This window comes from Culex quinquefasciatus, chromosome 2, assembly GCF_015732765.1.
Source record: "Culex quinquefasciatus strain JHB chromosome 2, VPISU_Cqui_1.0_pri_paternal, whole genome shotgun sequence".
NCBI lineage: Eukaryota > Metazoa > Arthropoda > Insecta > Diptera > Culicidae > Culex > Culex quinquefasciatus.
Window position 1 is genome coordinate 174,007,782 of NC_051862.1, and position 25,730 is coordinate 174,033,511.

The 25,730-nt window shown below is 40.1% G+C and overlaps 2 protein-coding genes and 1 long non-coding RNA gene across 4 annotated transcripts; 1 reads left to right on the forward strand and 2 right to left on the reverse strand.

The window, feature by feature from the left end:
- Positions 1-139: 139 nt before the first annotated feature.
- LOC6033118 (cytochrome B5-like protein) lies at positions 140-7,225 on the reverse strand. Its single transcript, XM_001843561.2, has 2 exons — positions 6,560-7,225; positions 140-710 (listed from the first exon to the last, which is right to left on the reverse strand). The coding sequence occupies exons 1-2, from the start codon at positions 6,851-6,853 to the stop codon at positions 531-533; spliced, it is 474 nt and encodes a 157-aa protein (XP_001843613.2). The 5' UTR covers positions 6,854-7,225; the 3' UTR covers positions 140-530.
- LOC119767863 lies at positions 1,491-2,066 on the reverse strand. Its single transcript, XR_005277752.1, has 2 exons — positions 1,905-2,066; positions 1,491-1,843 (listed from the first exon to the last, which is right to left on the reverse strand). It is a non-coding gene; the product is annotated as an uncharacterized LOC119767863 (long non-coding RNA).
- Positions 7,226-14,681: 7,456 nt separating the features above from the next.
- On the forward strand, positions 14,682-20,896 carry LOC6033119 (ring canal kelch homolog). Of its 2 annotated transcripts, none has more exons than XM_038252828.1 (5): positions 14,682-15,128; positions 15,466-15,618; positions 15,694-16,095; positions 16,182-16,278; positions 16,338-20,896. In XM_038252828.1, exons 1-5 carry the CDS (start codon positions 15,034-15,036, stop codon positions 19,842-19,844), a joined length of 4,254 nt encoding a protein of 1,417 aa, XP_038108756.1. In that variant the 5' UTR covers positions 14,682-15,033; the 3' UTR covers positions 19,845-20,896. The 2 variants fall into 2 exon arrangements, with proteins under 2 accessions (XP_038108756.1, XP_038108757.1); XM_038252829.1 differs by having other exon boundaries at positions 16,338-17,465.
- Positions 20,897-25,730: the final 4,834 nt, after the last annotated feature.

Below are 25,730 nucleotides of genomic sequence, written 5' to 3' on the forward strand. Positions count from 1 at the left end.
CCACTTGAAAAAATCCTATTAACATAAAACCACAGAGCCGGTTAGAAGCAAATTCTCCTGACACTTCATACAATTTGGATAAATGTGTAATAAATATACGATTAATGCAAGGAGTTTCTTCAAAAAAAGTGTACAGCCGTTTTGATATAAAATATTTTATTTCTTAACATAACATGTAGTCCGATGATATTTAAATTATTTCTTATGTGGGTACAATGTAGTGTATCTTGATATTTTCAGTAAATACTGTTGTAAACTGTAGTGTCTCAGTGCCTGGACGCACAACATAACCGCATATTAAAAGCTTTATTTACCAACGAAACTGATTGCAGAATAAATATCAAGATTTATTCTAACGTGTCTTCTCATAATAATGCAAACAAAACAAACAAAAAACCTATGACCAAAAACGGTTTTTCTAGAGATAACAACTGGTCCTATGTTATATAACTCATTTGAAATCCTCTGAAGCCAGTTCAGCACATTATAGTTATCAGTCAGTAAAGAGTTTTATACTTATTGGCCACTCATTAGTCAGGCATAATTGTAGCGCTCAACTTTCCGATGCAGCGGTAGATGCACTCATGCGGGGGCAGCTCTCCAATTTCGTACAGCTGCAGCGATGCGATGGCGGCCTGCGAATGTCCTGTGAAGGCGATTGTGGCGTCGCGACCGGCGTGCTCCATAAGAACGTCATGGCCTCCGGGGTGCTAGTGGTAGAGTATAAAAGATCAAAAAAGTTAAGGTTTTCAAGTTTTCCCTTTTTTTGTCATTTTTGCAGTTTTTTGTCGTTTTTGCCAGTTAAAAATATGAAATAAAATTTTAAAACATCATCTCTAGAATCCTGTCAGAAGATATTTTTTATAATATAAAATGTACGTAAACAAATTTTACCAAAATTCAAACTCGTAACCATTGCGAATTAGAATTATAAAAACAATTGTATCTGCTCTACATTCTAAATATTATTTCTGTAAAAATCAAATCAGAAATAAAAAAATCATCTCGGGTAGTTTAATACGATCGTTTTAATTTGCATTTATATATATAAAAAAGTTTATTTCAGATTCTTAAGCTTAAAATCAAATTGGGCAACATTTTCAACATAAAAGTCCACCAGAATCCATTATGCTATCCTACAAAGGCTTCGGTATATACATTGTTAAAAAAATGCCTAAGTTTAAAACTGGCAAATTAGATAGAAATTACTAGCTACACGGAGAAAAAACCGTTCCGAAATTCGTGAACAATGCACCACGAAATCGGGAACAGTGTGATACTCCATGGTACGAAAACGTACCATGAACACTTTCCATGAACTAATTGCAAATCGTGAACGTTTGTTCACGATCCTAAGCTTTCGAAATACTCTGTATCGACGAGCTTTGAGCTTGCTTTACGATATGGTTACAGCGCCATCTGAACGTCGCGCTCGGGCGCAAATGAAAGCTTTTGTCCTGACATCTGGTGTTGGGTATTGAAAACAAGGATTTAATGTTTGGTTTTGATTCGAAAAGAAAAACCAAAAATAACTGTTCATTTATTTTCAATAGCTAATTAACAAGTCATTTTCACTACTACAACAGCATAACCAGTTTCTTCTTCAATTATCAATAAGTCACAAGCTCTCGTCCAATCCCATCAGGTTGGTTCTTGAATGTTCCGGAACGCTCCCGTTCCTCTCCCGTATGCATTACCGGAGACAGGACAGGGATCCGCTCACTGCCAGATGCTTCAATTCGTTCGATTTCAGGTCGTCCATCCAAACTCTCGAGAACAGGTGTCACGGATGAAACGAGTGAACTGCAGCTAGCACAAGCAAAAATTTGGGATCGATTTTCAACTGCAACAAACAAAAAACTTATTAGTATAAATATGCCAAAATATTGATAAAAAATACTTACCAAACATCGGAATCCGTAATTTAAACCGGAGTTCCGGAGACCGGCAGTGAATTATTCTTCTAAAACGGTTCATTTTAGCCGGAAAATCAGACAGAAAAATCGCGAGTGGCTGCTTGTCTAGACTTGTTTGGCTGGTTTAAGATGGCGACGGCCACTGAGCTTTTCAGGGGACGCGCAGTGAAAACGTAACGCAAAAACAGAAGATCATTCAAAAATTACGCAACGTACTTTTTATTTAAAAGTAAATTATTTTTAAAATTGACATTTCGAAATATTTTAAAGTTATCTACATCTGGAGTTTTTTTTTTTTTTTGAAAAGGTCCAATAAACCAAATTTTCAATTTTTGCTTTTTGGGTGTTTCTAGAACCGCCTTGAGTTTGTAATTTGTAATTTGTTGTTTTATTGGGGTATTCAAAAACACCCAAAAAGCAAAAAATTAAAATTTGGTTTATAGGATCTTTTCAAAAAAAATCCAGATATATATAAAAAAATTCGACGGTTTTGTTCGAACGCGAATCAATTCAACACGGAACGTCGGATCGAGGTGCTTTTTGTTGCGTTGGATTCGTATAAGTCCAAGGAAGGTTCTTACGCCAAAAAGTTACAACTTTGGCCACTCTGGAACCGATTCCGGAAAATCTGCAGATTGTATGGAAAATGTTACGTAAAATCAAATTTTGATCACAGGAGGCTGAATAAGCAAAAAAGTTAAAAACGTCATCAAACGAAAAAAAAAGGCAGAACGAAGTTTGTCGGGTAAGGCTTGTTTTTATATATGAATAAACCATTTTAAAAGTAAAGAATGGGGTCCTTACAGTTGAGATTAGATTGCTGATATAACAAAATAATATTCAAGCTAAACAATGTAAAAGGGCCCATGTTTATACGGAGAATATGTCCTAATTGGGTCATAAAATTAACCTTAAATTTTTGATATTATTGTGCACAATGAAAAAGCTTATTTTTTGCGTAAAATTACCCTTTGTAAGACCGCAAATGGTTTTAAATGGATTTTTAAATCGATTTTCAAAAATTAACTTCGCGACCCTTCTTGACAGAAAAGGTTTACTTGACAGCTCGTTCTAGGGACCATAGTTGATCAATCGAAAAATGTTGTCTTGTCAATTTATGTTTTTCATTAAAATGAAAAAAGTAATCAGAAATGGTTTTAATTGTGTTTGTATATACAAATTAACATAGGGCTTTAAGACACCCGTCGCACCAAATCACGAAGTATTTTAGCAGAGCTGATTCTGACAGAATCCTGCTAGAATGGTGGATTTTATTATTATAAGGTGTTACGTCGATTCCGTTTTTTATAGGCTCCTAAAGCCTAAAGCCCTTTGTTAATTTATCTTGTACCACTGTAAAAAAAAAACAGATTAAAACCATGTCTAATGGAAAGGAAGTTAAAAATAACAAGACAACATTCTAAGATGGATCAACTATGGTCCCCTTGAAAAGAGCTGAACATATCACATAATGTTATATACGTAATTACAGTTATGCTACCAAATATCAATGAATTTATGAAAATAAGTTTTTTCTAAACTTTTTATACTTTTTGTTTGTACCCGTTGGTTGGTCAAAGTCAAATTAAATAGTGACGAACTGTCACTGAAAACAAACGTTTGGTGTGTGTAAACTTCGTGTAAAAGAATGCCAAACTGAAAAGTGACCCCGTTCGTTTGACAACAGTTGGTGTCAAACCATCGGGGTTTGAGTGTACAATGAATTTTGAATAGTTTACAGTAAATTTAAAAAAAAATTTCATTGAAAATGTCAGTTTAATTTTTTTTTGAAGGAGGGAATGAAATTTGTAATGTTTGTTTGTACAGTAATTTTGAAATGCAGTGTTTGTATCCTGCTTACTTTATTATTACTTTATTATTTCCATACAAATTTTCCATATAATTTTTAAAAACTTTGAGTGGAGCTTAACACGGCCTCCAACCCAGCCCCTCTTCCCCCCAAATACGTTACGTAATAACAGAACGCTCTGTTTCTTTAAAATGATACTGTTTGCCAGTGAATCTTTTTTTGATTTTTTTATGATTTTCAGGTGAAAAATTAAAAGTCGTCATTTTGCGATGAATTAACTTCAAGCAATTTGGATATAGCATTAAAAAACAAAAATAAAATAATTCTAATTAAACAAAAAAAAAAAATCAGAAAGTTTTCAGTTTTGGCTTTTATGTGGATTGATTTTCGAAAACTTGTTTGAGCACGTCAAATCTCGTTCCACTCCACACACGAACAAAAGACTGTGTTGAACTTGTGTAAGTGTTAGAAAGCTCCCTAGGCGAAAAACAGTTCACATGTAGGTGGCGTCACAAACCATGAAGCAGGAAAGCTTTTTCAGACATAAGATTGAGTTCGCTATTTCACGAACAATAAGCACGGTATCGTGTTTTTTTCTCCATGATATCATGAACAAGTTCACGATTTCATGAACAGCGAAAGTACGCGATTACATGCACATTTGTTCACGAATTCCAGAACGGTTTTTTCTCCGTGTATCTCTAAGAATCAATTAATTATTAACGAGGATGTTCAAAAAGTTCAAAAGTTAAATAAGTCCTTTGGAAATGTTTCTTTTTTAATTTTATATCAGCCGGTTTATTCAATGACTCAATAATTACGCTTTAAATTTTAAGTTTTCATTAGTTTCGGAGGGCCTCGTGGCGAGGTGGTTAGCGGCTTTGGCTACCGATCCCTAAGTTGCTGTGGGGCGCGGGTTCGATTCCCGCCTTATCCTCCTGGCCTTCTATCGGATGGGGAAGTAAAACGTCGGTCCATTTGCGTAAAAGAGGTTTTGGGTGACTCACCACACATAACCTTCGGACGCCTAGAAATGAGCAGAAACTTGCAACAGAGCCCACAAAAGACCCGGGGGCCGTTAAAGTGGATTGCTTTGCTTTTTTTTAGTTTTGAAATAGTTTAGTTTGTCTCTTTTATACACGAATATTCAAGATTCGCAGGATCCACAAAAACATGAAACACAATAGCTTGGCCAAAATAATTAGACCTGTAACTCGAAGTTTTTTTTTAAAATTTCTAATCAGGGCATTCAAATACCTATTTTCAATCATTAACAAATTAAATTTGAAGACATTTGGTTGTATCATTGCCGGACGTAACGTTAAACCGATCCCGTGTGAATGGCAAATGAGATTTTTAAAAGTTTTTTTGAAAAAAGATAAAAATATGTTTCTGTTTTCCATATTCATATTTTGAAAAACGAAATTATAAATCGGGCTCCGTCACCCACACCGAATATGTCTTGTGAGTATTCAACCTAAATTTCAGCCAATTTAGTCCATCCAATCTCGAGATATCGTGGCATCCCTAGTAAATCAACTCGATGTTGAGTTGCGCATTGCAAAATTACATATTATAATCATGAAATATCTTCATGGAACTTTCAGGAGTAATTGAAAATCATCTTTTGAGTGGATTTAATACATATTTGGAAATATGAAGTTTTGAGATTCTCTACATTTATGTAACCCTTTAAAGTGCCATGCGTCTCCACCGAAATGAGTTCCCCTACATTTTGCTTGAGAATCTCAAGTTGAGACGCATGTTGCTTTATGTTCAATTAATGTACCGAATTCCAATAATTTCATTTTTCAAAAAAGATGTCTCAGAATCCTGTTAATGGATATTTTTACAAAAAAAATTGGATACGTTACGTTAAACGTTCTGATAAATCATAGACAAATATTTAGCTTTGAAACCTTGAAATCAGCAAACAAACTTTTATTTGATTTGCAAGTGTGTTTAGCTAATGTTTTTAAAATATCTTAGTATTTTTGTGACAGTGCGTGGCCGAATGGTTACGCTGTCCGCTTTGTAAGCAGATGATTCTGGGTTCGATTCCCATCTGCTGCAACCTTCTATCGGATGAGGAAGTAAAATGTCGGTCCCGGCCTTGGTTGTTAGGCCGTTAAGTCATTCCAGGTGTAGGAGTTGTCTCCATGCCATAAGTACAAACAACACACCAAACCAAGCCTACTCCGGTGGAATCACTGGCGGCGGTTGGACTCGCAATCCAAAGGTCGTCAGTTCAAACACTGGTGTAGAAGGTTCCTTGGAGTAAAAAGAGGTTTGGGTGCTCTCCCCATTCAAGCCTTCGGACTCCTAGGTTCGAGCAGAAACTTGCAATAGAGACCACAAAAGACCCGGGGGTCGTCAATGTGGATGGTTTGATTTGAGTATTTTTGTACTTTTTTTTAGTGGTTCCGGAAATGTTATTTTTTGGACAACCTTGCTTCGGCCTACGCCAAATTTGAGCCCAATTGGAACATTTTTGATCTTGATCCTGCAGGTATTTTATTTATTTTAACCTTGAAGTCAAACGTTAAGACGTAAAAATAAAATTCACGTTGCTTGATTCAGCCTAAGCTTCACGTTATTTAAGTATTTTGTTAAATAACAGGCCATAAAGAGCCTTCATCTGAGTCCATGTTTACTTCCAGATAGCAGTATTTGCAACCCCCAGCAAATTTATTTCTGGACCTGTGAAACGGCCACCTCTGACGGCACTGTTGCGGCCTGAACTTTGGCCTATTTTCAGACGCTTCGAGATTACTTGAAGACTTCACGTTTGAAAACAAGAATCACCCCGGTGCACATGTTCCGCATTACTTACCACTTGTAGAAAGTTGGAAATATCGTAAACCCTATCGTACAGCACTATCCAGCAGTCCCCGAACGTATCGTGATAGGACACCTCATCCAGCGTGTATTGCTTCCTGTGTCGCACGGTGTTGTTGTTCCGATCGCTGATGCTGGAATTCTTGGTTACGTTTGCTGCTGCCGCTGCGCTTGTTGTGAGGCGCAAAGCCGTCATCGCGAGCTGTAGAAAGCTCGTGTTTGGCTGAGGATCAGTGTCAACAGGACGAACCTCAACGCTGCCCGGAATCTGCGTTCCCACGGTGGACATTGCGCACGCGTCCTTGAACTCTGTATGGCACGTGGTTTATCGACGACACCCTCGTGTGCTACTGTTGGTGTTGAGCCAAGTCAAATTTGGTTGAACTTGGGAGATGTTTTCACTCGCGATGTCCAAACAGTACTAACGGATTTCGTGTGGCTTCGGGTTGTTTTTATAATTTGTGTTTCGTTACTTGATACGTTGATACGGATTCGGAAAGGAGGCAGCAGTATAGGGTGGTAAAACCGACTGTACAGTTCCTTTGAGGATTCGGAATTTTTTGCTTCCCTACTGACGAACCGTGCTTCCCGTTCAGTGTCTTTCGATGTACTGGCGCGGACAATTCTAGAAATTGAACTACACGCCTCAACCATACAAAAAAACTCGATTACCGCAACATCAAAGATCAGCTCCAAACAGACGACGCAGGCCAGACTATCAGCTAACATAATGAGGCTCAAATTACACAGTGTGGCTGTCCTAGGACTGTCGGTCTTTGCTATAAGCTATGCGTGTTGATGGTTGGCCGACAGATCGCACGAGCCCCTTCTTGGCGATGGCGATAAGAACGGTACGTGGCTACCGAATCGCTGGGCTATCTTTTGGCGTTACTACGTGAATGACTGACTCGGTAGGGGTTATATGGGTGAATGGTGTATTTATGATCCTAGCTAATTGTTTCTTGTGTGGAATTTACGCGCTTTGCCATCTATGACTCAATTAGCTTTTTCTACAGGTCAACTAGAAATGATCGAGAGTGAATTCATTTTAATAAATGTAATTATTAATTTAGATGGCACTTTAAGGAGAATGTTGTTAGCAACAAGATAATGAAACCATGATAAGAATTCTTTGTTTTAAGTAAGCAGATATAGAGGATATCAAACCCCTTTACCTCCAGTCTATGAGGTAAACTCCATAGTCATGATATCACTATGAAAGCTGTGAAGTGAACTTTTAATTTATTTTTGCTTTTTTTGGAAGAACTGAAAAAAGATTTCTTTCAAAATAATTATTATTACGCAAAATATCATTAATCTTACTGAATTTTTTCAAAGGTTTTGTTTGAAATCGTTATATATATTTCTTCTTCAATTTTATCTTATTATACATTATTAATACATTAAAAAATTAGTACCACAAATTATTTTTGGTTATTTTTTTATCATTTATAAATTTCAAAACAAACATTCTCTTATGCATTTTTCGTCAATCTTTTTGTAGAATCTTCCAGAATTTTTCAAAAGGAATTTTGTAACGTCGCGAAATACTTCACCACGTATACCAAAACAACAACATCCTTGAGACAATTCCCCACTTTGATTTGCTAAAAATACGCCTGTTTGGGGTCTTTGCAAAGATCACGCTCATATCAACGAACACAAAAAAGGTACTAATCAGTTCAAATTTTCTAGTAGACTGTTATGTTCCTCTCAGTTCACTCCAGTTGACCGGACATTGCTAATCTGTGCTGTTTCTGCCTCACAAAGATTCAGACAAATTTGCCTAGTTTTTACCATGAATCAACGGCAGTGCAAATCAACGTGATTCCAGTGTTGCCACTCAGTTAGTCACTTAATGTTGTTATTTCTTCCAAAAACGTCTAGCTTGCAATCTCGGGAGGTAAATCTACTGCGAAGATTATTTACTGCTGTTGTGCAAAACATCGGAATAACATTACACTCTGTAGCAAATGATGGCACTTTTCCTTAGGGTTTCGTCTACAAACAGAGCGATTGAAAAATTTAAATTTATTAAAACGATTCAAAGTAATAAGTTTGTCACCAACCAACTTTGAGTGACCACCCGTTGCGAACTGATTAAATCACGTTCATTCAACTCGCCCCAGTTACAGTTTTACCAAACCAAACAAATCGGCATTAGTCAAAATAACTCGGAGCCGATAATAACCTTCATCGTTTAATTGCGACGGAGTTCTCAATGGAGCCGAAGAGATTACGTTGAACTGGGTGGTATTTCGTCATATTTTATGGTTTTTCTACAGTGAAAAAAAGGAAGTTTGGTTAGAAAAAAACCGTTGTAATCTACGTTACAGCTTCTTCCTGTAATAAAATTAGTTTGCTGAATATTAATATCAGCAAAGGGCGGCTGTTCAAATTATCAAAGCAATAAATCTATAAATGTCAAATGTCTTGCGGTTTCTATTTTTCAACGGATGTTGTTTTGATGTTGCGCGCTAACACAAGTTTCAATACTACTCTGGCAGTTTGCACTTTTAGGATGTTGTATATGCATTTTTACTTTACATGTGAACGCGTTAGCTAAACATCAACGACATGAAAAGCTAAGCCTCATGGGTTTACGTTGCAGACGTAACCAAACATCAACATTTTACTAGACAGTTTATGAAAAGTCCTCATAATCGTCTTAAAAAATTCAAAGTAAAACGGAAGTGTAAAAGTATATGTCTACATTATGTTAGCAACACACTAGCTCTATCACTCTACTTTTCCACATAATACCTTCTTCAAACGCTTCGTTCTTCAACGAAAAGCAGTCAGTCAAGCTTTAGTTCCTTTCCCTGGAAACAAACTGTTCGGCATGTTAGGCAGTGTACAAACCCACTGAACAGGTATTAAGTTCCTTGAACACTCGAATCCATACATGTAGCTGTTCGATTCAGTAAACACGAACAAAAAGAAAAAAAAAGGCATGACACGACTCCAGAACGCACCGAAAAATCGGTCAGAAACACGCACTGTGAAATTAGATTTGTTAATTATGTGCGAAACTGACACCATCCAGCGACTGCCGCCAAGGAATCCCCAGCAAAGACTATACCAGGTATCGTCTCTCACCGTGGTGGTTTGGAACTCTAGCTGCTGCAAGTCTGGGTGGTATCGATGACACACGCAGGTAAATACCCCTTGGGGTGTACACAACCACCGAACCACGTGTGACCAATTTGCCGACAGAAGCCGCACAAGTGTCGTTGACCTCCGAGTGCTCTAAATTGGCAGCCACTTGTCGGAATCTACGCCCAAGCAACAGTACGAGAGTTTCTAATTAAGGCCGGATTAGCCGAAATTTGTTATCAGCCTTTTTTCTGAAGAGGAATGTAAAGCAATGGAAGCAAAACTTCGGGTAGGTCAAGAATCGGTCGTTGGATGATGCATAAGAACGTGGAATGAGACAAAACCGCTCATTGAGATTAAATGTTTCTTAATGTCTTGAAATGGAATGGAACATTGCATCAACGCATGATAGCTGGAAGGAGTTTGATAATTATGTAATGCTTAGGAAATGTCAGGGTCATTTTATGTAAGGGTATTCCAATTTGAAAACTTTATGAATCGGTTTGAGTATATTTCCCAAAAAGTAAAACAAGAAAATTATCACTTTCATTTTAGATTAACAGTTTAACACCTGTTAATTAATTTCATTTCGCATGCCATGTACAATGAAGAAGTTGACGAAATGCTCGTGAAATCTTTTTTCCAAAACAGATCCTTTGTCATTTTTCAACATGCTTAGATAACCCACATTGAATTTAACAGTACGAAAATGAGGTTATATAGAACAAATCCTTTCATTACCCCCGTTCAAATGGGACGAAAGGCCGTAAGAGCCATGTCGTACCGCCCCTTTCAAATATTTCCCCTGAAATGTCATTTAACTTTTTGACACCATCAGGTTTGCTGGTAGCAGGCCTGGAAGTATCTGCGATGTTTGTACCACAAAGTAGAACCAAAAATTAAAAGCCAGTGTTCCCTCTGTGGTTACTCTGTGCTATGACTTTTTCAAACTACGCTAAAGTGTTACAGAATTGTATATCCAAGATGGCGGCCAAAGTGGCGGTGATGAAGTTTCGAGGAAATGGCAACCAACTATTCAAAGTTTATTAAAATCGGGTCGCAAAGCTCGAATTTTATTTTATTTATTTTTTGAAGAAAAGATAATTAAATAACAAGATTGTTTTGCCTTCCTCACTGAGGTAAGGCTATAATCCTGCTCCAAAATTGAACTTTTTATTTTAAGCTCGAAAACCCACCTTGATGTATACATATCGACTCAGAATTGAAAACTGAACAAATGTCTGTGTGTATGTGTGTGTGTATGTGTGTGTGTATGTGTGTGTGTATGTGACCAATAATGTCACGCAGTTTTCTCAGCACTGGCTGAACCGATTTTGACCAAACCAGTCGCATTCGACTTGGTTTAGGGTCCCATACGGCGCTATTGAATTGTTAGAAGTTTCGATAAGTAGTTCAAAAGTTATGTATAAAAATGTGTTTTCGCATATTTTCAGAAGTTGAATAAATGGCAGTAAACTGAACCAAACATCATCATGCTATAAATCGTTAGTTAGGGAATTGAAAGACCTTTCCAATGAGTCGAAAACATTGAAAATCTGGCAACCCTGTCTCGAGTTATAACCACTTAAGTGATATTTATGTAATTTTTTGTAGCCGGATCTCACTTAAATGTATGTAAACTATGTCCGGATTCATCATCCGACCCATCGTTGGTTAGGTAGTCAAAAGACCTTTCCAACGAGCCTAAAACATTGATAATCTGGCAACCCTGCCTCGAGTTCTGACCACTTAAGTGATATTTATGCACTTTTTTGTAGCCGGATCTCACTTAAATGTATGTAAACAATGTCTGGATCCATCATCTGACCCATCGTTGGTTGGGTAATCGATTGACCTTTCCAAGGAGTCTAAAATATTGAAGATCTGGCAACCTTGTCTCGAGTTCTGACCACATAAGTGAGATTTATGCACTTTTTTGTAGCCGGATCTCACTTAAATGTATGTAAACAATGTCCGGATCCATCATCCGACCCATCGTTGGTTAGGTAGTCAATAGACCTTTCCAACGAGCTTAAAACATTGATAATCTGGCAACCCTGTCTCGAGTTCTGACCACTTAAGTGATATTTATGCACTTTTTTTGTAGCCGGATCGAACTTAAATGTATGTAAACAATGTCTGGATCCATCATCTGACCCATCGTTGGTTGGGTAATCGATTGACCTTTTCAAGGAGTCTAAAATATTGAAGATCTGGCAACCTTGTCTCGAGTTCTGACCACTTAAGTGATATTTATGCACTTTTTTGTAGCCGGATCTCACTTAAATGTATGTAAACAATGTCCGGATCCATCATCCGACCCATCGTTGGTTAGGTTTTCAAAAGACCTTTCCAACGAGCTTAAAACACTGATAATCTGGCAACCCTGTCTCGAGTTCTGACCACTTAAGTGATATTTATGCACTTTTTTGTAGCCGGATCTCACTTAAATGTATGTAAACAATGTCCGGATCCATCATCCGACCCATCGTTGGTTGGGTAATTGAAAGACCTTTTCAAGAAGTCTAAAATATTGAAGATCTGGCAACCTTGTCTGCAGTTCTGACCACTTAAGTGATATTTATGCACTTTTTTGTAGCTGGATCTCACTTAAATGTATGTAAACAATGTCCGGATCCATCATCCGACCCATTGTTGGTTAGGTAGTCAAAAGACTTTTCCAACGAGCCTAAAACATTGATAATCTGGCAACCCTGTCTCGAGTTCTGACCACTTAAGTGATATTTATGCACTTTTTTTGTAGCCGGATCTCACTTAAATGTATGTAAACAATGTCCGGATCCATCATCCGACCCATCGTTGATTGGGTAATCGAAAGACCTTTTCAAGAAGTCTAAAATATTGAAGATCTGGCAACCTTGTCTAGAGTTCTGACCACTTAAGTGATATTTATGCACTTTTTTGTAGCCGGATCTCACTTAAATGTATGTAAACAATGTCCGGATCCATCATCCGACCCATCGTTGGTTGGGTAATCGAAAGACCTTTTCAAGAAGTCTAAAATATTGAAGATCTGGCAACCCTGTCTCGAGTTCTGACCACTTAAGTGATATTTATGCACTTTTTTTTTGTAGCCGGATCTCACTTAAATGTATGTAAACAATGTCCGGATCCATCATCCGACCCATCGTTGATTAGGTTGTCAAAAGACCTTTCCAACGAGCCTAAAACATTGATAATCTGGCAACCCTGTCTCGAGTTCTGACCACTTAAGTGATATTTATGCACTTTTTTGTAGCCGGATCTCACTTAAATGTATGTAAACAATGTCCGGATCTATCATCCGACCCATCGTTGGAGGTAATTGAAATGCCGAGTCTAAAACATTGAAGATCTGGCAACCCTATCTCGAGTTCTGACCACTTATGATGCAACTTATGAGCCCTTGAGTGATATGTGTGTTTTTTTTTATTCCGGAACTTAACGAAATTAGACGAAATTTGTGTCCAAACCCATCATATCACATATCATCCATTGTTGGAAAAGAGTGAGGAAGGCACCAACCACATAGGTGGATTAAGTTAGTTTTTGTTCATGATTCGATTATACGAAATCCCATACAAACCTTCGGATAATTGGTCCTGGACAGCATTCTATTTTTTTTTTCGAATGCGTAATTGGTAAGTTGACAAGCTTTTTCAAAATCTGTTATAAATTCTGTTTAATTGATTTTTCTGGGATGTTTTCTTTAGTTTTCAATTTTTTTAGTTTTCAAATTATGTCGAAACTTTTATTCTGTACGATTTATTTTAGAGGTTTGTTGCTTGATTTTATTCACTAAAATACTAAATGTTTTGCCTGTTTAATCATGCATCCATCGGTTAAGCTGAACTATATTATATGTAATCGTATATCAGTTTTATTATCAATTTCATTAAAAAGAATGTTTTGCGGAAAGTCGATCATACGCAGCTCACAGTTCAGATGGAAGTATAACTGCCAAACTAATACCAATTTATTTTGAATTAAAACGCAATGAAGTCTTATAACGTCTTTCGTCGGACGGGGAAGTAAATGTTGGCCCCGGTCTAACCTAGAAGTTAGATCGTTAGCTCATTTCAGGTGTAGGAGCCGTCTCCCTGGATCCTGCCTCGGTGGAGTCACTGGTTGGCAGTTGGACTCACAATCCAACGGTCGTCAGTTCGAATCCCGGGATGGAAGGGAAGCTTAGGTGTAAAAAGAGGTTTGCAATTGCCTCAACAATCAAGCCTTCGGACACCTAGCTTCGAGTAGGAATCTCGCAATCGAGAACGCCAAGGCAATGCTGTAGAGCGTGTAGTTAAGACTAAAAAAGTTTGCCACAGTTAATTATATTCTCGTTTAAACATTAGCAAAGTCACACAAAATCAGGTATTTGTCCCGACACTCATTAAAAACAACATCATGTTACGTTTGTCCAATCGAATTATGGAACTGGTGTTATTATAAAGTATCATACGTCTCCACGGAGAAAAAAGAGTTCCTAAAATCGTGAACAAGCGTTCATGAAAATTGGAACCACGAAAAAAAGTGTTCAAATTTCATGGTACGTTTTTCAAAATCGTACCATGGGATTTGAACACTTTGTTCGAGGTTCCCATTTTCATGAACGCTTGTTCACGATTTTGGGAACTCTTTTTTCTCCGTGTCCATGAGCAGCATTTTCCAAAACCGTGCGTCTCCACTAGTATAGGAACTAGTTGTTTATCAATACCGTCTTGCCAACTATCAAAACAATGTTAAATGACTTTTTTTTTTAGGTAAACTCAACTTTAGCAAATTTATTTGTGAAAATAAATTACATTTCAATTTCCTTCTCATTTTTAACAATAAATGTTAAATAGCTCGAACTTGAATTCAAAAAAATTTTTACTAATTTTGGAACAAATAATTTTAAATCATGGGATCCCAACGTCCACCTCTCACAGATTCTTATAGGAATCTTCACCGAACCGATTCACTGTTCACGGGTTCTGCTCATGACTCACCCTCCCCGTGCTTTCTATCGGGCCAGACAGCTGGTGAGAAGTTTGTTTTTTGTTTTCGCCAGTCTGATATGGCCACGGGATTGGTTGCGTCGTGAAAAAAGTGAAATTTTCCACCGAAATGGAACTTTACCGTGACGAACCCGTACGCGGCCAGTAGGTCACAGTGCGTGCCGTTGTTTGCGATCCGGTTTGCTGTCCAGGGCATGTGCGTAGTTCGTGCAGAGCTATTTTTCACTTCAGCTGTAGCCGTCGCCATTGTTCGACGACAGTGAGCGAGGTGAACGAGACATCGAACGGGGCAGAGCACCTGGAAGCGCATTGAGCCTTGAGATTTAGGGGGTAGTTGTAGCAGGCTGTTGGACGCGTTGGTTGTCGTCGGTGGTGTATGCTGAATATCATGAACAACCTAAGCCATAGCCACAACAGCAACACTGGAAGTAGCCAGAACTCGGCAGCCGAGGGGACGATGGAGCGAGGAAGGTAGGCACGATTATTATGCTGGCTGAGAGGGTGAGGGATGCCCAAAATCGATTCTGCTCATCATCTCACTAGTGATGTTTACATTTTTGCTGTTGTACTAGTGAGATGAATGGATGGAAACTGCGTTTGTTGATGTTTTGGTACGAGATATGTATCGCAAGATCTCGTTGCTGATGCGAGGTCTTGAGAAAACGAAACTGAAACAAGGTTGTTCCATTACGCATTCGCGCTTATTTGCCATTGTATGCAAAACCCGGAAATGTAGTCTCTTAACAGAATTTATCTGGGAATTGCTCAAGTTTGTCAAACGATCTACACGATTTTCTCTCCATTTTAGTTGTATTCTGGTCCGCTACGCTAGCCAGAACTCGCTGGATGAAAGTTCCCAGAAGCAACTGCCCAGACCGAATGGAAAGGACAAATCTGTTGGAGCCTATCGCAACAATGTGCACACCCAGCGATCATTTGACGCCATGAATAATATGCGAGAGTAAGCACACAATTCCCATTAGTTCCCACGAACATCCCATTGTTCTACACACTTTCCCCTTCCCAAACTTGACAGACAAAACCTGCTCTGCGATGTGATACTGGTGGCGGATGGCATTGAGATTCCGGCCCACAAGATGGTGCTGGCCTCGTGCAGTCCGTACTTTTACGCCATGTTTACGGGCTTCGAAGAAAGCCGCCAGGATCGGATTACGCTGCAGGGTGTCGACCACCGGGCTCTGCAGCTTCTGATCGAGTACGTTTACACTTCGGTCGTTGAAGTTACCGAGGACAATGTGCAGGTTCTGCTGACGGCGGCCAACCTGCTGCAGCTGACCGACGTGCGTGATGCTTGCTGTGATTATCTGCAGACTCAGCTCGATCCGAGCAACTGCCTGGGTATTCGGGACTTTGCCGACATCCACGGGTGCATCGATCTGCTGAACTACGCTGAAACCTATATCGAACAACACTTTTCGTAAGTATTGCGTCTGTGTTTTGATTTCCAAATGCCCAAAAATATCCAGTTAGACCTTTTAACAAGTCTACCTTATTAAATTTTAGGGAGGTGGTTCAGTTTGACGAATTCTTGAATCTCACAAGTGAACAAGTTGTTAATTTAATCAAAAGTGATCGCTTGTCGGTTCCTTCCGAAGAGAAGGTATGTCATATTCTGTGGATTCCATCTTCACGATTTTCAAACCCCGTACCTTTTCGTAGGTGTACGAATGCGTCATCACCTGGCTTCAGTACGACATCGCCACTCGTCAGTCATTTCTGGCGGACCTCATGGAGCACGTCCGGCTCCCATTGCTCTCGCAGGAATATCTCGTCCAGCGGGTCGAGAAGGAACAACTGCTCAAGGGTGACCTTCAGTGCAAGGATTTCATCATCGAGGCCCTCAAATATCACTTGCTGAAGGGCGAGCAAAAATCCACCTTCAAAACACCGCGTACCATTCCTCGACAGCCGGTAGGTTTGCCGAAGGTGCTGCTCGTCATCGGAGGACAGGCACCGAAGGCGATTCGCTCGGTCGAGTGTTACGATCTGCGTGAGGAGCGTTGGTATCAGGTGGCTGAGATGCCCACTAGACGGTGCCGTGCTGGGTTGGCTGTTTTAGGTGATAAGGTTTATGCGATTGGAGGCTTCAATGGGTCTCTGAGAGTTCGTACGGTTGACGTTTACGATCCCGTGCAGGACCAGTGGACAACCTGTAACAGCATGGAGGCTCGACGGTCGACGCTTGGTGTCGCGGTGTTGAATAATTGTATTTTTGCCGTTGGTGGATTCGATGGATCATCTGGGCTAAGCTCGGCGGAGATGTTTGATCCGCGTACCCAGGAATGGAGATTGATAGCCTCAATGTCGACCAGGCGTAGCTCGGTGGGAGTTGGTGTAGTAAATGGACTGTTGTACGCCGTTGGTGGATATGATGGTGCCTCAAGGCAGTGCTTGTCTTCTGTTGAACGGTACAATGCAGCGACCGATACCTGGACTCAGATTGCCGAGATGTCGGACCGTCGCAGTGGTGCCGGCGTTGGAGTGCTGGACAATATTTTGTATGCCGTCGGTGGGCATGATGGTCCGTTAGTCAGAAAATCGGTTGAAGCGTACAACGCGGAGACCAACATGTGGCACAAAGTGGCCGATATGGCATTCTGCCGACGTAATGCTGGAGTGGTTGCTCACAAGGGCATGTTGTTTGTGGTCGGAGGAGACGATGGAAGCTCAAATCTAGCGTCGGTTGAAGTGTACACTCCTGAAACCAACAGCTGGCGTCTCCTTCCGGCCTCGATGAGCATTGGCCGTAGCTATGCGGGAGTAGCTATGATAGATAAGCCCATGTGAAGCGAACAGCAGGGCGCTTCCGCCGTCACAGCAGCAAGCAGCTCAAGATATGCAAATTGTTCGATTATTGGAAGTGCAGCAAATAATAGCCAAGCTAACCAAAGCAACGACGACGAAAATAGTCAAGCCGAAGGACTCAACTCTGAAGCGGGAGCTGCCGGTTATATTCAACCCAACAACAACAATGGTAATAACAATAACAACAGCAACAATAACAATAATAACAACAACAATAATAACAATAACGTTCATTACGAAAACATTTACGAGTCAATTGAACAATACGCTGCTGCCGCTGCAAATGCTGGCGTCGTTCCGGTTGCCCCTGCAGTTGCCCAAAACCCTTCTGGTATCATTCCACAGCCTCTCCATAACGTCCAACAGATGAACCCTCCCCAACCTGGCCAGTCTTCGGCCCCACCTCTGGGCCTGGGACTCCGTAACAACATGCAACCGCTTGGGTCTTGTCCACCACCACCGCCAAGCATGCTTCAGATGCAACAACAGTACCATCCACTTGCCTACCGAAACGAACTTTACGACCGTACTGCCGGCTACGATGTGCCCCGCGGAGGAGGCGCCGTTCCACGTAACAACTACTACCAGAACCAGCAATCGTTCGGTTCAGCTCCACGTTACCAGAATCTCCATTTGGACCTGAATCGTCCGCGATGCGCACCCAACTCGATGCGAACTCCACGTCAGCGGAGCTTCGATGATACCGAGTCCTACCAATACTATCGATACCAAAATCAAAACAACTTTGCCAAACATGATAATGTTTACGAACGTGTTCGTGAAGAACCTGCCTACCAGAATACGGGCTCGTTTGGAACCGGAGCTGGTCCATCGAACCGGGGACTGTTCGGTCGACTAGATGTCATTGGACACGGTGTGGGACGCATCGAGCGTCATTTGAGCTCATCTTGTGGAAATATTGACCACTACAGCTTGGGAGGACATTACGCGGTGTTGGGACACAGTCATCTCGGTACCGTTGGACACATAAGATTAAATCAATCAAACAACAATCAACCAAACACGGGCAAAGATACGTCGTCTGTGAATGTTAAAAGTTTCTTCAGTTGCTTGGGTGGCGAAAATTCTCAATCGATGAACAACATAAGCAAAAATGGTGCCCCAAATGCGGCCAATGCTGCCACCGCTCAGGCAAGTAACGGCGATGCAGCTGCTGGAGCAGTTGGTGGAACTCCGGCAACTACAGCCGGTCCATCTTCATCCACCGCAACCCAAAAGATTACCGGAACGATACCGAAGATCAGGAACAAATTGAAGAAAGAAAATCAAACCAGTTCTGCTGAGCAAGCTGACGGCGACCTCCAGGCGAATCGTGTGACCAAACCTTCCCTGCAGTGGTTGCTGGTGAATAAGTGGCTCCCGATGTGGGTTGGCCAAACACCACCCGATTACAAGTTTATTGATTTTAATTTCATGTTTTCTCGCAACTGTGATGGATGCGGAAGTGCTACCAATCACCAGGAGCTTATGCGCTTGGACGGCCAAGCTGAGATGCGTTCGCATGAGTATGGGGATTACATTCCACCCGCTCGAGAATATCCAACCATGAATGGAAGTTACCCACGCGTGTTGAGAAATACTCCACAGTTGTCTCGATTGCGCGAACACGAGTATGAAAATGTTCCAGTCGATTCACCTTCCGGACGAGTGGACTACGCTGGAGGTCGACCCACCCTGACGAATACCAACCGCGCCCGATCGGAAAGTCCTTCGCATTCATCGTCTAGAAGGGAGGATCGAGCGGGAGCTAGCGATCCGTTCCGCAACTGGGCATTCAACTTTGAAGATAACAGTTTCCGACCAGCGGCCGGCGGTCTCCCAAATGGCATTCCTCGTCCACGGGAAATTCGTCGCATTACCGATGGTACGTTCCGATCGGTGGATTACCAGCATGACAACGAAAGACCTGGTCCCAGTCGGGAATTTTCACGTGACTCTCCGAAACCCACCCCGACAATTGTGGTCAACGATTCGGGAACGGCTTCCACTTCCAGATCAAACTCGGCATCACCGCCAAAGAGCAAAGAATCGTCGGTATCGCCGGTTCAGCACGAGAAGGAGGAAGTACCCGTTTCTTCTTCATCCGATTCGGAAAATTACGTCATGGACTCGATCGCAACTGACGGTGGAGGTCCGGCTGAGGAAAGCAGCAGCAGCTGCTGTGGTCCGTTTGTAGAAGTTGCAGAGCATGCAGCGGGTGGAGATAAGGATTGTGGCAAGGACAAAGAGCCAACATCGTCGATGGAAACCTCTGAATCTTCAAACTTTGAAGAAAACGCAGCAGAATCACTGGCATCGGACGACGACAATGACAATGACGAAAATATTGAAGCTATCTAAAACTTGATCGCACTTTCTTGAGGCTTTTAACACTCTTCCAAAACGGACTGTTGACAATTTGTTGAGGCACCTCCTTTCTTTTCAATCTGTGGCAATTTTTTACCCTTTAGTCTGTTTGATCCCTTCTTGCTCAATATTTATTATAGACCCTATTTATTCTTTTATACACGCATGTGACTTTTTACAGCAGCACTATCCTTTAAAACTAATCAATTCGAACGAAGTTAGCATTTACATTGGCAAAACTAATTTTCCATTGAATTAGAAGCATTTACCAACTAGTAAGTCAAGACTTTAGTTTTAAAAGTTACAAGCAAAGACATGTTACACATCTGTGGTAGGTCTAATAGAATGTATCAACAAAATATCATTAGCAAACGAACAATACCGTAACGTTATTGATGTAATGAACAAAAGTTAGCTATTTTTCGCACTGGCATGGCCTATCCCAAGGAAAAAGTCACTCGTTTGTTTTGCTTTTGTTACTAAGTAAGGACACTTTTACTAACTCACTACTGCACACATACCAAAATTTCAGAAATGATTCCGTTAGCGCCAGTCAATTTGAAGCATAGAATGAAACGAAGCACATGATCACGAAAAAAGAAAACACACACACACACAATGAAGCATAATTTCAGTACAAATCCAGTAATGGTGAGACCTATCGGATCTTATTTTATCTCGTAAAAACGTTACAAAAAAGTGAAACCACTATTCGCAACATGTACTTTTGTAGTTGATGGAGTAGCAGGAAATATAATTAGAACAGGATAATGGCACCGACATATTTAACCCTTGTCAATCCTTGAAGGAACAGAATTTAAAAGTTATACACAATTAACATAACTATTGTTTAGCATTTGCAAGCACGTATCACAACACTAAGGAACATTAACGAAATGGAAACGAATAGGGATAGCGGTCGGAGTTGTGGTAACTGTGAGTCATTTACAGATATAGTCTTATTCCCCTTTCCCCTACGGAAAATGATCAATTGATGCATCAAATGTCACTAAATCGATGAACAAATAAATGGATTTAACAGTTGACGGTGCTTTTTTTTATTCAATTGATCTTTTGGATGACAAAATGCCAACAAACTTGAGTGAAATAGTACTTTTTGAATTTCCATTATGAAACTGCTTATTCTGTCATTCTTGAAGGATGAAAAGTCCAACTTTTCACCAAAAATAACAGTACTAAAAAGTACTTTTCAGCAGCCATAAAATAAATTTGTTAATTGTGGGTATAAGCAGTACGGAATCATCTTGAGCAACTATGCGTACCCAGGTTTATATACGGAGGTAGCAAAAATAAGAGGGTGCGCATGGTTGCGTAAGATTATTCCGAACTATTGGTACCCGAAATTTACAGTTAAATTTATTGGAAAGGAATTCACTCGAATTCAATTCTATTAATTGGAGGAAGCTCAAATCTATTCTACCTTGATGAAACTGAAAAGTTTTACTGACATCAATTCAAAAATGTTGAGTGGGTTATTAAACAAGTAGCAAAATGATCATTTTTTCAGTATGAGTCAAACATTTATAAGAAGTAATTTCGTAAAACTCCACTGCATATGATTTTGCAATGACACAGATTCAATTTAAGCCTTAAATCTGAATAGCAGCTTCAAGCAGTAAAGCTACTGTCAAAAAAAATCCAAAATATTAAAAAAAATATCCAGAAGCTTAGAATATCGGTTTGTGCTGTCTTTTGTGTTTTTAAGTTGATGTTGTGTTTTATAACGATTTTTGAATAAATCTTTTAGCATCCCAAAAATACCCATGTAGCACTCATAACTTGTCGACTGTTGAGTAATAGTTAGACAATTGTTTTTATTAAACATACGAGACAAAATCTGAACATAACTTAAATAACAGTTTGTTTCACTGCTTGTATATCTTACTTATGTAACTATCGTGTTTTGTGCCACAAAAGTGTCACAACAAAGTCAACTTCACTCTTTTCCAACTTTAAAACACAACATGGAGAAAATTCTCACCTATTTGGGAGGTTTAGCACTCGCTCCTAACTCCATCCAATTTGCTGATTTACACTGTTTAAACAACTTATTTTCGATCACCTTCGATAGAAACTTGCTTGCTCACTTCCGTTTGAGGTATTTATCACTTGATTTCAGTCAAAAACGCTTTTTATGAGCTGTAATTAAACGTCAAAATGCTGATATGCCAAGATGCTGTTCCGTCATCTGCAATGTTTTCCTCGAAAACAGTTTGTTGAATAAGAATAATATTGCACTGTTTGTTTCACTGCTTATCTAACTTGTCATGTGACGGCATCTTCTGAAAAATGGGCGTGGCCAATAATTCTATAAATAACCTTAGGTTTTCTCGCTTTGTTACACAAATGTTATTGGAGAATAAGTTATATGACTGATAATCAACAAACATATTCAACTTGACATTGCGTGTTGTTAGGTGGTGTAAATTTGTATTTAGAGGTATTAAGAGTTTCAATATTGTTTATTTATCGAAGATTGCAATAATTTTAATTGTTACCGATTAGTTTGAAAAAATATTGCCGGTAAAAGCTACAAAAATGTCAGCTTATGGAGTTCATGATAGAAAATAACAAATTAAAATCACACCGATTTCAATGTTGCTCCGTGGTACGGTAATAGAAATGCCAGTTGAAACGGTTTGTTATAACTAAGTTGTATATTGGAGTTATAAAAACTGACTTAAAACAAACTTATATAACTTAATTTCCAATGACAGCCTTTTCTGGAGTTAAGTTGTATAGCTCACTGCTGTATAACAAAGTTGACAGCAGCCTTCTTATTGACGTTTAGGCCAGCTTGTTTACTATGAAGCCTCGTGGAGAGATGTGGAAGCGCGCCTGGACCTGCCGTGGAGATAACAACAAATCGTCGAAGTCATCGGATCGAATCTTGGGAAAGACGAAGTTCATCAAAAAAGGAAAATCTAAAAGTTTGACATGAAGAGGGTTTCACAAGAATCAAAGTTAGAGAGCGCGAAAGGATTGTTTTTTCATGCAATTTCTATTTTTTCTAAATAAATCGGGCAGAAACAAGCGTACCAAAATAGTCAGAGACACTATTTTTATTGGCTTCGTCGTTGATTGAAATTCTAATAAGAACTATTTGTTTACATGTAAGTTGGGTGACGGTTAGACAACTGTTTTCAATCTATCTTTCCTTTTCAGTGTGCGCTTTGATTTGACAGCACAACCGTTAACCACGCCCCTTTTTCCGTTGAATCTCTTGTTAGCTAGCACAGTGTTGTCAAATACATTTGTACAACTTACTCTGATAACTTGCATCTTATTCTGGCAAGTTATACAACAGAAAAAAGTGCGCTTTTTCCAATGCACAGAAGTTGTAGAACAAGTTGTGGTAACGAGGCCAATCGGTTATACAACCAGTTAGGAAATACGTTTATCTGACAAAGTGTGTTGCTTGGGATAGAAAACTCAGGCGAAACTTATTTGAGAAAATTTCTCAAAACACACTTTTGAAAGTAGTGCTGATTTATTTTCCTCAAAAAATATGTTATGATTCAGTTATATAGACAATTCATAACATTCAAATACTGCCACTGCTACGTGCAGATGTGCTAACCTCATGCCGCGTTAGGAACGAGTCCTTGATTTTGAATGATTTATTTGCGTTTCTCAAATAAAAATGGCCTTTCCTTGCTCTGAAGTAATTGCAGCATATTTACGCTAAGCATACAGCAAGTACCGCAGGCAGGAGGCATGATCTGCGCGCGTAAGTGAACTTCATCCGAAGTTCCCCCAACAAAACGACTCCTCGTCGGTGGTCCACTGCGGGACCCTTGAATATCAACGACCGGTGTTTACATTCGGGTTAAACTTACTGTATTAAGTGGGCACCCCAGAATGCGTCATATGATCACGGTGTGGTGGTTCGGAAATGGGGGCAGGTTTGTGCCTTGCAGATAAATCGGCACTTCAAGTCGCTTAATGCGTTATTGCTGGTTTCAACTAGCTGGTTGTTTCTGGGAGTTTATGAAACTAACTGCGATGTCATCTAGTAATTGTTGCTGTCGGCAGCGTAGGAATACAACGTTAAACAGCGCCATAGATTTGCAATTTGACATAAGATACTCAGAAAAGCAGTTAACAAGTTTGCACTGCACTGCAAAAACGGTCGCGATTCTAATGAACTAAACAAGATTAGACAGGTAAACATAACCGTGAGCAAGACAAATTATAAGAGATCGTTTACTGCTACCGAGTCGTAGCCTTCCTTCCAGACTCCATCCGAACGAAACGTGGACGTTGGAGGTTAAGCCTGGCTAATAGAAAACCTCGCATATGCCACCAAGCCCACCCACACACATCAGGGTGGTTTGAGGTTAGAATTCCAGCATGAATCACATGATGCTGTGGCGGTTGATGGCTTATGGCTTTATGGGGTGTATTTTAGAACGTGTTCTTCGGGGAATAAAGTTCACTTCACGGTTGGTTATGATTAATGGGAATGATCAAGAACACGCTCGCTGGTACTAAAGTTTGCGGAAAGAGCAAATGTGAGTGCCACACAGTTCTTGGACGTTTTTAATAACTTCATTTTGATTGTGCCAGGCTTTGGTTAATGGTGCAAGAACTAGGTGCTGGAAATGTTAATTGAGCTTTGATCATACATTAGCATGAAGAGATTTGGTACAACTGATATCTAAGGTCACAAACACAAAATTAATACATGTTTAGCTTTACTTATGAATTTGAAAATATTCATATTCATTCAAATTAAAGAAAGAAAAATATATGCCACGAAATCGTCTTTTGAAAAAAGTAGAGAGTTATTTTTATTTTATATTTCATATTTCTTCTATTTTCAAAATATTCAACTCTAGCCAAGTTATCTACTGTATCCTGTTCAAGATCGTGATTCGTACGTAATCAAACAGGTCCCTGGAAACTATAGTGTCACCATGGGATTTCTTAGTATCTCTAACTAATGGTTTGCTAAAATCCGCGTCTAAAATGATACACCAGCCTCGCTTGACACTTGTGCTGGAGCCCCAACCGTCCAGGTACATTATTAAGCCCCAACACTTTCAAATACCACACCCTCGCCTCGGCGACCCAAGGATTGTGGTCGCCACCAAGATTTGAGCCACCCAGCAGGGGGTAATGCTTAGCCCCTCTGCTGTAGAGTACAGATCGACAATCCAACTCAACTCGGTGTTCACCTGAGCTAGCCCCGGCCATTTAATCTGTATCAATCGGGCGTGATGGCATTCTAGATTGATGACTGGTACAAACCACTCAGGTGTACAGCCGACGCCATATTAATCGCCGTTGACGTCGCCGGGAATAATACCGCACCAAATCCTCCGGACAGACGACTGGCGACGGTGGTTGGTTAGTTGGTGCGACAAGGAAATCCACTGGAACTGGAACCTTGACGGATGGTGTATTTTTTTGTTGAACGAATCAAAAAATGTTCCTCAATTGTGTCCACACTGGTGGTTATTGCGTTATTTTCCCCTCCAACTTTAGGCTACCCGTTTTAATGCCCGAGCCGGTCCCCCCAATCCTATTAGTAGCAGTCAACAAACAGCATAAGCCCCATCATTTTCAAGGGGCGTTGAACGCTTGCTCATTAGAACTGGATCGGTTCCTGTTCGGCGCGCTCTTCCACTAGATGCTGTGTCACTCCTTGTTTTGTCGAACGATGAAGGGGGGCTAAGCCAAACACCGTGAGTGATGCATATCAATCGAATCAAAACGAGCTGTTTGCAGATTACGGATGCTGGATCGAGTTCCTGGAACATGGGATGCCAAAGCCAAATACGGACGATCGGTGATCCAGAAGGAGTCGCGTGCCATTCTGTAACAAGCTCTCGTATGTCCGGCTTGAAGTGAATG